Source organism: Cricetulus griseus, chromosome 7, assembly GCF_003668045.3.
Source record: "Cricetulus griseus strain 17A/GY chromosome 7, alternate assembly CriGri-PICRH-1.0, whole genome shotgun sequence".
Classification (NCBI taxonomy): domain Eukaryota; kingdom Metazoa; phylum Chordata; class Mammalia; order Rodentia; family Cricetidae; genus Cricetulus; species Cricetulus griseus.
This window is the reverse complement of record NC_048600.1, coordinates 44,021,691-44,033,936: the sequence shown is the minus strand read 5'-3', so window position 1 is coordinate 44,033,936 and position 12,246 is coordinate 44,021,691. Positions and strand designations below refer to the sequence as shown.

Here is a 12,246-nt window from a genome sequence, read left to right as displayed (position 1 = left end):
ACTGCCTTCATAGGTACCCTCTGGACACACCTGCCTGCTCAGGCCACCCTTTAGCCACACACTTGGCTTCCAGCCCTGGTGGCACCTCAAGGTGCGTGGGTGTTTCTGGCATGTTGACAGACAGCCTCTTGATGCTGCCCTACCTAGCTGGATCCATGACTCTGGCTTTCACAGGCCTGCTATATGTGGGGTGTTCCTTCTCACTGACCAAATCTAGGACTGCCAGGGGTTAGGGGGTTGGTCTAAAGACCTAGGACCTTGGATCAGCCTGAGTAGCTGATGCCTTCCTCAGGGGTGGAGAATGGTTGGAGAAGCAGCAGACGATGCCTGAGCAGGCTAGGGCTGGTCTTTCCTGATTCATCAGCCTGTTTCCCTAATGGGATGCTGCTCAAGGCGGCTTATTCTGAACCATCTGGTTTCTGGAGAGGTGGAGACTAGAACGAGAGGCTGGCCGTTGGCATGGTTGTCCCTTATTGTAGTGTTGAAAGTCTTCTGGGGGGCTGCCAGGGACTTCAGTCATGATTCTAAGTCAGTCAGTGGAACTGGTGTAGCATGTGTCCTGTCCCTTACACTCTTGGGTCCCTGCAATGGGAGCCACTTCTGGATCCACTCCATGGAAGGGGCGGTTCCCACTGTAGTCCAGCCCCTTCCTGGTCCAGGGCTTCAAATACCTGTGGGTGCTTTGGAATCAGAGCTACTGTAGATCCAAGACTTAAGTTCATCTTGGGCTACATGAGGCCCCCATTCTGGACTGAATCACACTGACTCAGGACCCTTGAGTTTTTAACACCACCTTCTTCACAGCCCAGGTAAGTCTAGGGGCTGAGCTGGGCTGGAGGCTGGGTGGGAATAGATTCCTTCCATCTTTGCAATAAGACATCATCAACCCCCACCCCCATACATACACACTGAACAAACATGGGGAGTGTAGGGACACAGGCCAATATGGATGCCTGACCTAGTTGGATACCTCTATGCTATGAACTGGTACGGCTTTGTGTTATTCTTGGGACATTCCTGTCCCCAGGCTTTCTGCTTTGCCATGGGTTGGCCCAGGTCTTTGCTGGCAGCACTTTGGGCACTGTGGGCCATGGAGGCCACAGCACTGCGCCTTGGAGCCTTCAACATTCAGAGCTTTGGTGACAACAAAGTGTCAGATCCAGACTGTGGCAGTGTCATAGCACAGGTGAGGCCCAGGAGGGATAGAGGAGAAACTGGGTGAGGGCAAAGGGGAAGTGTTGGAAGCAGAGGGGATTAAGAGCTATCCAGGCTCAGGCAATTAGGCTGGTTCAGACAGTGTACCTGTGGGTCCTTCCTTCAGATCCTGGCTGGCTATGATATCGTCCTGGTGCAGGAGGTGCGAGATCCAGACCTGAGTGCAGTGTCCCTGCTCATGGAGCAAATTAACAGGTATGGCAGGGCCCGGCACCACATCCCCAGCTACAATCACAAGCTTGGATTGGTGCCTTGACCCAGTGACTGGTGGATCTCTCCACAGAGAGTCTAAGCACGAGTACAGTTTTGTGAGCAGCAAGCCACTTGGACGTGACCAATACAAGGAAATGTATCTGTTTGTCTACAGGTGAGGGGTGGGATGAAGGGAGGGGACACAGGGGCAGAGGTGACCGGCTCCACAGACCCCTTGGTCTTCTGCTCCCAGGAAAGATGCAGTGTCAGTTATAAGCACATACCAGTATCCAGACCCAGAGGATGCCTTCAGCCGGGAGCCTTTTGTGGTAAAATTTTCAGCTCCCAGTTCTGGTGAGTTTGATGCTGCCCTCTCCCAGACCCAGCACCATCAGGCTCTCTCTCTTGGCTCTCACACTCCTGCCTTCCACAGCTGCCAAGGAGCTAGTGCTGATCCCTCTGCACGCAGCACCTCACCAGGCGGTAGCCGAGATCGATGCCCTCTACGATGTGTACCTTGATGTGATAGACAAGTGGAACACTGATGTAGGCAACCTCCACCCCCACCTCCTCAGTCACATCCCGGAACACTAAAGGGGTGCTCAGGTCTGGACCACTGAGCACTGCTGACCAAGATTTACCTGCTGTGCTTGTCCACAGGACATGGTGTTCCTGGGTGACTTTAATGCTGACTGCAAGTATGTAAAGGCCCAGGACTGGGTTTCAATCCGCCTGCGCAGCAGTGAGGTCTTTAAATGGCTCATCCCAGACAGTGCGGACACCACAGTGGGCAACTCAGACTGTGCCTACGACCGGATTGTAGTGAGCGGTGCTCATCTGCCTAAGAGCCTGAAGGCCCAGTCAGCCTCTGTTCACAACTTTCAGGAGGAATTTGGCCTAGATCAGACCCAGGTGAGTGTGGGATAGGGCTAGTGAAGATAGATCCAGCAGACACACCAGCCCACTAAGGAGGACTCACAGAAATGCTTTCTGTGTGTTTACGTGGTGCTGCCTCCAGCAAAGGCTGTTATAGCCAAGGATTCTCAGAATGCCAGTACCCCAGGTCGGGACTGTTGGCATAATTCTGTTCCATTGCCACGCACGGGCACTATGAGGCCCAAGGGTGGCCATGCAGACTTCACCACCCCACTTCTCAGTTGGAGACAGCTAGAGGACATGCTGTTCTGCAGAGCTGACGAGGTTCCATTCTCCTTCCAGGCTCTTGCCATCAGTGACCATTTTCCTGTGGAAGTGACCTTCAAGTCTCACTGACAGCTATGGCCTAGGCAGGATATGCCACCTGCAGACTCTGGCCTCACGGAATGGTCCCACAATGGTTCACTGGGTGGCGGCCACCCACCATTCAGGTCAGGGCCAGCTGATGTGGACAAAGGCTATGGACACATTACAGGATTATTTAGAGCCCCTGTTTGCTCATGTGTAAGGTGTGCTGACATCACCTACTTCATAGGGCTGTTGTGAGGAGCACCCATGAATGGAACCAGAGCAGCATCAAGCACATAGCTGCACGCTTAATAAACAAGCCATTCTTGGTCAGGACTATCCCAGGTCAGATGAGGCCCCTATGCTCTCTGAGACCTCTGTCTCTAGGCTGCAAAACTTGGTCTGAGTGTCCATTCGGTCTGTTTCCATTGCTCCCAGGGAAATGGATGGCTTAGCTTGTGCACTTCTCAGCCTGGTAGAAGCTGTGCCAGCTCACTTCCTTATTTCCCTCATGCAAACTTCAAAAGCTCCCATGAACCATAACCCTAAGTACAGCTTGGGTAGTAATGTCTTTTTGGACCCTCCTGGATTTCTGCGATCACGGACCCTAAAACACTCATCCCAAGCAGAGGCTGGGCTCTTACCTAGCACTGCAGGAGCAAGGGAGGCTTCACCTGCCCTAGTGAAGTGAGCAGACTTTCTGGGAAGGAACCCACAGCAAAACAAGGGCAACTGCTTGGCACTGAAGTCCTGTCCTGAGCCTGTAACCTTGCTTGGGTTGAGGCCTTCAAAGGAGTCTTATGTCAGCTTTCCCTAAAGTCCTGGGCTGGGCATGGCCCTGATAGGATGGGGATTTTATGCTCAGGTGTGCCATCACTTTAGGAGCAGGAACTAGCTCTGGGGACACAGGGCTCTCATGAGGTTTCTGGTGGTTCAAACTTATTTTTGTGTACATGTGTGTATTTATTTCTGTGTATGCCTATGGAGGTGAATAAAACATCTTTAGTGGCATTAGAGAAATAGGTTTGAATCACACGGGAAAAAACCCTCTTGTGATGGATTAGAAAAGTTTGGTTCTGTTTGTTTTGGCATGTCTGGTATTGAAACAAGAGCCTATAGCATGCCAGGTAAGTGCTCTATTAAAGCCTTATTCTCAACCTACACATCAGGTTCTTGCAAAATCTAATGTAAAATTCAGGACCTTGCACTGAATAAGCAGTACTGGGCTGGGGATGCAGCTCAGAGGGTAGAGTACTGGCCAAGTATGCATGAAGTCATGGGTTTGGTCCCCAGCACCACATAAACCAGCAGTGGTGGCATTTGTAAAGCCAGCAAACAGGAGACAGAGGCAGGAGACTCAGGGATTTAAGGCAACCCTCAACTAAATAGTTGGAAAGTCATCTCGGGCACATGAGACCCTGTGGGGCGGGAATGGGGGTGTGGTAAAAACTCTATAGTCACCATCCTTCACATTCCTGTTCCCCAGGGTCCTCTGGTAGCTATGTGCCCCTTCTAAATGAAAACTTGGGGCACAGGTTTTTTTTTCTGGAGGTCCTGTAGGGTGACAGAGGCTGTCTGGCCTTAAAGTTTCAAAAAGACAGCCATTAAAGGCCAGGGATAGCCAACAGCAGATTGTTCACAATTCTGCTTTCAGATGGATATGCAGTGTGACCTTGTAAAAGATCCAAAGTGACTTTGTGCTCACCAAGCAAAAAGGTTCTTGTGGTTGAGGCTGTAGGCCCTAGGCTTCAAGGAGCAGTTCATGAGTGTGCATTTGTATAAGCCAGAGGTCAAGGAGGTATCTACCTTGTTTTGAGACAAAGTGTCTCACTGGCACTCACTAATTAGGCTAGACTGGCTGGCCATATCTAGTACTAAACTACAAGTGCATCCACTATGTCTTGCTTTTTACCAAGCTCTCATGATAGTTGGTGAGACCTTACTGACAGACCTCTTTACCCCAGCTAACAGAACTGGTTGTGTGTGTGTGTGTGTGTGTGTGTGTGTGTGTGTGTGTGAGAGAGAGAGAGAGAGAGAGAGAGAGAGAGAGAGGGAGAGAGAGAGAGAGAGAGAGAGAGAGAGAGAGAGAGAGAGAGAGAGAGAGAGAGAGAGACACGTGTCTGGGTATTTTGCCTGCATACAGAGCACAGAAGGCATTGGATCTCCTGGAACTGGAGTCACAGATGATCATGAGCCACACATCAGTCTGGGATTTGAACCTGGTTCCTGTGCACGAGCAGCCAGTGCTCTTTTTTATTTTGTTTTTGTTGTTGTTTATTTTGGTTTGTTTTTTTTTTGAGACAGGGTTTCTCTTAGGCTTTGGAGACTATCCTGGAACTAGCTCTTGTATTGTAGACCAGGATGGTCTAGAACTCACAGAGATCCGCCTGCCTCTGTCTCCCTAGTGCTGGGATTAAATTTAGGCGCAAACCACCACCACCCTGTTTAGCCAGTGGTCTCAACCACTGAGCCACCTCTACATCTAGGCACAGGCCATTTTAAGGTGAGGAACACAAAAGCTAAGACAATCTTTAAGTTGAAAAACACCTTGTTTATAATCCTTGGGATCAGTGGGTCCCCTGATGGCACATGTGACTGAACTGCTGTGTGGCAGCCTAGGTTCAGCCTCTCTTTTGCTTGAGCTTTTTCAAGTACACATGCAGAGACTTCTGGATGGAGTCTTGAGAGATGAAGCTGACTACATTCTGGATGTCTGCCTCTCGCTGCTTGATCAGTTTGTCTGCAGTGGCCTTTCGCATCATGCTCTTGGTCAGCTGCCGAGAATGGTCTAAAGAAAATGGGGTTATTTGTGAAACTCACCTTCAGAGAGTGTGTAGCCATTCCTGGCTTCCTTCATGTATAGAAATACAGACTCTCCTAGATAGTTCGGAAAAATCAGAAGGATGGTGTCTTAGCATTTGGGCAGCTAGGGTGGAATAGGGAGTTCAAGGCCAGCCTGAAATGAACACCCTGTCTAAACAAACCCATATAAATAAAATACAAGAGCAGACAGGAGGAGGGTACTGCAAGAGTTTTTGTTACTGCTGTTGCTGAGACAGCTCTTTTTAGCCCACGGTGGTCTTTAACTTGTAGGACTTCATTTTGTAGCCTCCAAGTGCTAGGATTACAGGCACATGCCACTCTGCCTGCCTCTTAAAATTTGCTACTTAATGTCATTTTTAGGGCAGGAAACAGGTCAGTGATAGAACACATGCACAAAGTCTTGAGTTCCATTTCTAGCACCTTAAATAACTAACATGTCATTCTGTTTGAATTGCATTACTGGCCACATTTTCCACATCAGTAGATTCTTTCTCATGCATGTAGAGACTGGCTACTTGCTCCCTAAGAGAAGAGGGCTCCTTTTAGAAAAATTCAAAAGGATACTTTGTGACATTTGGGAAATATATGACATTAACATTTTAGTGTCTCAACTGGTGGTACATGCTTGTATCTAAACATTGGAGAAACGAAGGCAGGGGGATTCCAAATTAGAAGACATGGGTTAAGTAGGTTGTTTCAGGGAAAACTCAGCTACACAGTGAGACCCGGTCTCAAAAAAATCAAACACCAAAGAGTTCTGGTGTTGCTGGAGTTTCACAGGTGCAGCCGTGTTCCTGAAGGCTTCCCAGGCCCTGCAAGAGCTTTCTGTAAGTACTTTCATAGATCCCCACTTGTGAGAACTTTTGCTATCATCAAGATGGATCACCAGAATGGGGAAGGTGACCTATCTTCCTTAACCACTTGCCCCAAAGCTGCCTGCTGCTTGCTCCTCACCTGGAATGGCCAACCACTGGGCCATCACTGAGCGAGCCTTGCTGTGTATCTGGTCCTCCGGCACCACCTCATCCACCACACCCACCTTGAGGGCCTCTGCTGGTGGGAAGAGCATCCCCAGCTGAAGGGCACGCTCTGCTGCTCGGTGTCCAATGGTGTTCACAAAGGTGTCTTTTAACCTGGAATGAAGACATACATCATCCTTCACCACCTTGTTAGGATGGAGGTTGTCAAGTAGAGTAAGAGTGCAATCCCTGGTCTTACCAGAAGGGGGCAATAATGCCAAGCAGGCTCTCATTCAGTCCTATGATGTACTTGGGGTTGTCAGCCATAATCCTGTAGTCAGAGGTAAGAGCTATGAGACAGCCTCCAGCAGGAGAGGCACCCTGTAGAGAAGCAAGAGTCTCAGTCTGTAGGTGCTCCAGTAGCCAGTAACATTCCTTAGACAGGGCAGAGGGTGGGCATGAGCTCCTGGCACTGCAGTGGCATCTGGACCAAGTATGCCAGATCGGTATGAGAGCTGAGATTGGCCAACCAGGGATCAGCAGCTGGGTCTTAACAGAGTCAAGTTTTTCCATGGGCTCAAGGTCCTTGGCATGTGGCTCTTTAGCTTTTAGGGGCCAACAATGACTCTTGGGACAGAAAGTTGCCTGTCCTTTTGTAGCTTTTATTTGATGCTAATATTCACAGTAAGTATTTAGACATAGCTGTCAGGCCATGGAGCTGTTACCACCCCTGGCAATCAGTCTTACCAGGAGGATGCCTGGGAACCCTAAAACGGCAGTGTCCACATTGCATGCACCCAAATGCGCCATATTGAGTGAGACATGTCACCAGTGTCTCTTCCCCAGGCCCCACTTTGGCTATCACCTAACTTTCTATCTTCAATTCTTCCTTTATGCTCTCATGGCTCTGATCCTTAGAGCTATGCCCTCAGAGAACCCTGCTTTTTCCCTGTCTTTCTGTTCTTCTCCCCAAGGCAGGGTTTCCTGTGTAGCCCAGGCTGCTCAGGGTTAACTGCAGCCAGGGTTCATTTCCAGCCAGCCGGTCCCTGTCCCACCACTGGCATTTCCTCTGCCTTGTCTGTCTGGCCCAGGAAGGTCAAAGTTTGAGTGTCCCCTGCTGCTGGATAGGCCCTAGAGAACTGTGGGTGGGGATACTCACATTGATGGCAGACACTAACATCAGCTTGGACATGTAGAGCCTCAGCCACAGCTCCTGCACAGCCTTCCAGAACTCAGCGTAATGGGCTGGGTTCCTGCCATACATCTCCCTCAAGTCCAGGCCAGCTGAGAAAATACCCGGGAGGTCCTGCCAAGAGATGCCAGGGTCATGTTTGGCTAGTAAGATGGGTCTTCCATGGAATCCAAAACTGAGGGTGTCTAGGGCCCTCCCCTGGACTGACTACTTTCTGGAGTGTCCTTTTTCTTGCTTCAAACTGGTTAAGAGTGGACACTGCTCAGAGACACTTGTGTTCCAGCCAGGCTGACACCTGGGCACTCCTCTTTGTACTAGTTCCTTCTTTCAGGAACATGTTGTGATCAGCCTCCCAAGGGTAAGCAAGACAGAAAATTCTGGGGCAGAAGAAAGATGTAGAAATCTGCACAGACACACATGTGGGTCCTCAGTTTGATGTCTCAGGTCTGCCAGCCACCAGAGCAGGTAGGAGAGCACAGGTGGAGGAAGAGCCAATGGGCTACAGGGACACCATAAGGACAGTGCCTTGTCAGGGTCAGCACCAAATCCTGGGAAATGGGTCAGGAGCTGCCAGGTTAAAAACTCCACTGAGGATTTCCCCTCTGTAGGGTTTCTTAGCTAGGGCTTGAGTCCATGGGTGATAGCTTTGGTGCAGGGCAGCACCTGCTCCAGCAAGAACTAGATGTTTTGTTTGCCCAACAGCACCCCCTGTCAGGAGCTGAGGGAATGGACACAGACATCCATCCTCTGTGACCTCAAAGTCACAGTGCAGCTGAGTCCACATGTTTTGGACAGGAACTGATGCACAATACTTGTGTGCTGATCTCACTTTGTGTGTTCATGAAATGGATCCCTCTTCTGTAATGTAACAGGCACAACTATGCTAGATTCAGATGCTCCCCCAATTCCCCCGGGTCACACTATGTAGTCCTGGCTGTCCTGGAACTCACTCTATAGACCAGACTGGCCTTTAACTCAGACATCCACCTGCCTATGCCTTCCAAGGGCTGGGATCAAATTCATATGCAGGGCCAATTCAGATGCTTCTAATGAGAATGGGGACAATGGACCCGTGGGTCATCTCCATGTTGGGCAGAGGATGGCAGAAGGGACAAGGGTGATAGAACAATGGCCACATGGAATAACAACAGGAGCAACAAAAACTTGGTCTTGGTGACGAATGTCTGTAATCCCAGCATTTGGAAAGAATCGGCAGATTTAGGTTTTTATTTTTAAATTATTTCCCCTGTTTGAGTGTTTTGTCTGCATGTGCCTTTTGCCTGCAGAAGCCAGAAGAGGGTGTTGGATGTCCTGGGACTAGATTTACAGATGGTTGTGTCACAATGTGCGTCCTGGGAAATGAACTCAGGTCCTATGTAGGAGCAGCCAGTGCTCTTAACCACTGAACCACTTCTCTAGTTCCCGGAGGCAAATTCTGTGTGAAGAATTAAAGTACTCCTGCTGGTTATACCAAATAGATCTGAAAAGCTACAAGTCAGCCCATTTCTGTGATCTGGGAAGACAATATATGGTTAGGTGAACTGTGGTCTTCTAAGTCACATTGCAATTCTTACCTCCAGTGTCTGTGAATATGGCCTATGTTGGAAGAATCTAATGTTTACTCCCACAAATAAGCGTTAGAAGCCTTTGACTCCTTCCTCCTGTATTCTTCCTCCTGTTATCAACAGCAGAAGCAGGAATAGGAAGGAGTTGAACTGCCTTTAGCCTGATATCCGTACCATGCAGGAACATCCGTAGACCTATTTTCTCCCTTCATTTAGCTGATATTTCATCTATCCTGGGTGCAATTAACTTTGTTACTACCAGAATCAATATAAGACCACCAGCCACAACACAGTGTCAGACCCCATTATTCATGTCACCTATCCCAATTCCAGCAGCCCTCTTCCCTTCTGGTCCCTGCCTCAGGAATTTCTGTTTTTTTTTTTTTTGTTTGTTTGTTTGTTTGTTTTTGTTTTTGGAGACGGTTTCTCTGTGGCTTTGGAGGCTGTCCTAGAACTAGCTCTTGTAGACCAGGCTGGTCTCGAACTCACAGAGATTCACTTGCCTCTGCCTCCCGAGTGCTGGGATTAAAGGTGTGCGCCACCAACGCTCAGCAATTTCTATATTTTTATGGCCAAAACTTAAACACGACCTTCTTTGATCCTGCTGGAGGAAGATACCCTATACTCCAGCAACACCTCTTCTGAGTTTCCAGCCAATCAGACGTTTACATTTTAACACTTCCAGGTCAGAAATATTTTCCATATCTTTAATATATTTTTTTATTTTATTTATTTATTATGTATACAACATTCTGTTTCCATGTATGTCTGCACACCAGAAGAGGGCACCAGATCTCATAACGGATGGTTGTGAGCCACCATGTGGTTGCTGGGAATTGAACTCAGGTCCTCTGGAAGAGCAGTCAGTGCTCTTAACCTCTGAGCCATCTCTCCAGCCCGATATCTTTATTATTCAGGCCATAAAAAGACATTATATGTAGGAAGAGTTTGAGCTATGAGATCTATTGTTTTTTTTAGGATTCATCTTATGAGCTCATCTCATATTCTCAGTAGGCCTTGATATAAACACTCGCGCTTGTTTCACCTCTGCCACAATTATTGCTACTCTAACTAGAGTTTCAACTGACTTGCTACACTTCATGGAGGAAACATTACTGCTGTATTATGAGCCTTATATTTCATTTTCCTATGAGCAGTTGGGGGGTTATAGTAGTTTGAATGAATTGGCCCCATAAGCTCATCATAGGGAATAACACTATTGGGAGGTGTGGCTTTGTTGGAGTAGGTGTAGTCTTGTTGGAGGAAGTATGTCACTGTGGAGGTGAGCTTTGAGGTCTCATACATGCTCAAGCGGCACCCAGTGTCTCAGACCACTTCCTGTTGCCTTAGAGTCAAGATGTAGGACTGTCAGCTCCTTCTCTAGCACTATGCTTGCTTGCCACCATGTCACACCATGATAATGGACTAAATCTCTGAAAATGTAAGACACCCCAATTAAATGTTTCTCCTTTTATAAGAGTTTCCGTGGTCATGGTATCTCTTCACAGCAAACAGAAACCCCAACCAAGACCAGGGCCTTACTGGAACTGTTCTCACTCTTCACTTGATATAGTCCTTCATGCTCACTTCCGCTGTGTCTTTTCTATAGAAGCCGTCTTCGCTATGATGGCTGTGTTTGCCCACTGATTTCCACTTTTTTCAGGGTATACTCTAGGCAACACGCAAGCAAAAGCTCGGTGTTTACCATATTTGCAGTGGTAAACATGACATATTTTCCTCAAGTTTTTCTAGAGCTCTCAGGAATTTGGTGACCCTATTCTGACTATCCAGACACTTCCACCACATGAAATGCAGTGTACTCCACAGGCTCATTCATCTCACTGACGGCTTTTATTATAATCTTGTTTGCCTCCAAACAAGAGGTCCTCTCAGTTAAATAGTCATCCACATCTTAGGGGAATGCCATATCAGGTACTGCAGTTTCTAAAGCCTCCAATCACCTCTGAGGACTTTCTTACCCACTGGACCACCTCCCTCAATGGTCATTTACTGACTTCAGTGACACTGCTGTCACCAGTGCTGTTCCTGGCATTTGCCAGCACTTGCAGGTAATGTCCAGACTCCCTTCTAGAATTCATGTAGCAGAAGAATTTGCCCTCTGATACCTGACCTAAGATGGTTCAAAGGCAAGCAGAGTACAGGCTCTCAAGACAGGTATCCTGCTGGAACTAGCTCAGGGAACCAGCAGCTGGGGGGAGGCGGGGAGTAGGTACCCTGGGAGCCCTGGGTGGGCAACATTTGCTAATGACTAGATGGCAGCTTCTGAGAAGATAAAGTTTCCACAGAGACTGCTCAGCAGGTTCCTGCGGATAGTGCAGGCCTGGTACCCCCCTGGGAACCTGCTCTCTTGGAAACTGTGGTCTAGAGACCCCTTTTGTTGTCAGGGTTGCTGTTCACGCCATACCTCATGCTGAAGGGTCCAGATTTTCCAGGTTACCACTCTTGACCACAGTCAGGGCTGGAGGTGTGTGGCTTGAACAGGCACCTACCGAAGTGAGGATGACACCACGGAAGGTCTTGTCATTTTCTAGCTTCTCCAGGCTGATGACAAACTCTGTCAGAAACTCCAAGCTGAGGGAGTTCACTGGGGGGTTCCTGAACTTCATCACCGCGATTCCTAGTTTAAAAAAGGGAGTCCTCGAAAAGCTTTCAGGCCTGGCCACCCTTGCTCTCAGTCTTTCTAAGAGAGCTACAGAATATGGGGTTTCAAAAGTCAGGGAGACAGTGGCACACAATTTAATCTCAGCACTCGGGAGGCAGAGGCAGGAAGATTTGTGAGTGGTGGCCAGCCTAGTCTACGAGAGCTCATTCCAGGACAGCCTCCAAATCCACAGAGAAACCTGTCTTGAAAAACAAACAAAACAAAACAAAAAATCAAAGACCAAAAAAACCCAAACAACCAAACAAGAAAAGACTGCATGCAACAAGAATAACAACAAAAAGTTTAGCCAGGCAGTGGTGGCATACATCTTTATCCCTGCACTTGGGAGTAGAGGCAGGTGTGTACCTCTGTGAGTTTGAGAACAGCCTGGTCTACAAGAGCTAGTTCCAGGAC

At 48.5% G+C, this 12,246-nt stretch overlaps 2 protein-coding genes across 6 annotated transcripts in view; one reads left to right on the top strand and one right to left on the bottom strand.

Moving 5' to 3' along the window:
- Window positions 1-106: 106 nt before the first annotated feature.
- LOC100769895 (deoxyribonuclease-1-like 2) lies at window positions 107-3,792 on the top strand. 3 transcript variants are annotated; one of them, XM_027424924.2, is made up of 8 exons: window positions 107-809; window positions 1,028-1,186; window positions 1,322-1,410; window positions 1,499-1,582; window positions 1,661-1,761; window positions 1,841-1,953; window positions 2,068-2,319; window positions 2,626-3,792. In XM_027424924.2, the coding sequence occupies exons 2-8, from the start codon at window positions 1,043-1,045 to the stop codon at window positions 2,677-2,679; spliced, it is 837 nt and encodes a 278-aa protein (XP_027280725.1). In that variant the 5' UTR covers window positions 107-809; window positions 1,028-1,042; the 3' UTR covers window positions 2,680-3,792. The 3 variants fall into 3 exon arrangements, with proteins under 3 accessions (XP_027280725.1, XP_027280724.1, XP_027280726.1); XM_027424923.2 differs by having other exon boundaries at window positions 107-1,186; XM_027424925.2 differs by having other exon boundaries at window positions 107-1,186; window positions 1,661-1,765; window positions 1,803-1,953.
- Window positions 3,793-5,161: 1,369 nt separating this feature from the next.
- The window catches only part of LOC100773350 (enoyl-CoA delta isomerase 1, mitochondrial), an 11,623-nt gene continuing 4,538 nt past the window's right edge, over window positions 5,162-12,246 (bottom strand). Inside the window, exons 3-7 of one of the 3 annotated variants that reach the window (XM_027424917.2) lie at window positions 11,681-11,808; window positions 7,573-7,719; window positions 6,673-6,794; window positions 6,409-6,587; window positions 5,162-5,419 (exon numbers count right to left, since the gene is read on the bottom strand). In XM_027424917.2, the coding sequence (XP_027280718.1) occupies window positions 5,253-5,419; window positions 6,409-6,587; window positions 6,673-6,794; window positions 7,573-7,719; window positions 11,681-11,808 (743 nt within the window). In that variant the 3' untranslated portion in view covers window positions 5,162-5,252. Of the gene's footprint in view, window positions 5,509-6,408; window positions 6,588-6,672; window positions 6,795-7,572; window positions 7,720-11,680; window positions 12,032-12,246 lie in introns of all 3 variants that reach the window. The other 2 variants (XM_035447608.1, XM_035447607.1) reach the window with 2 other exon arrangements.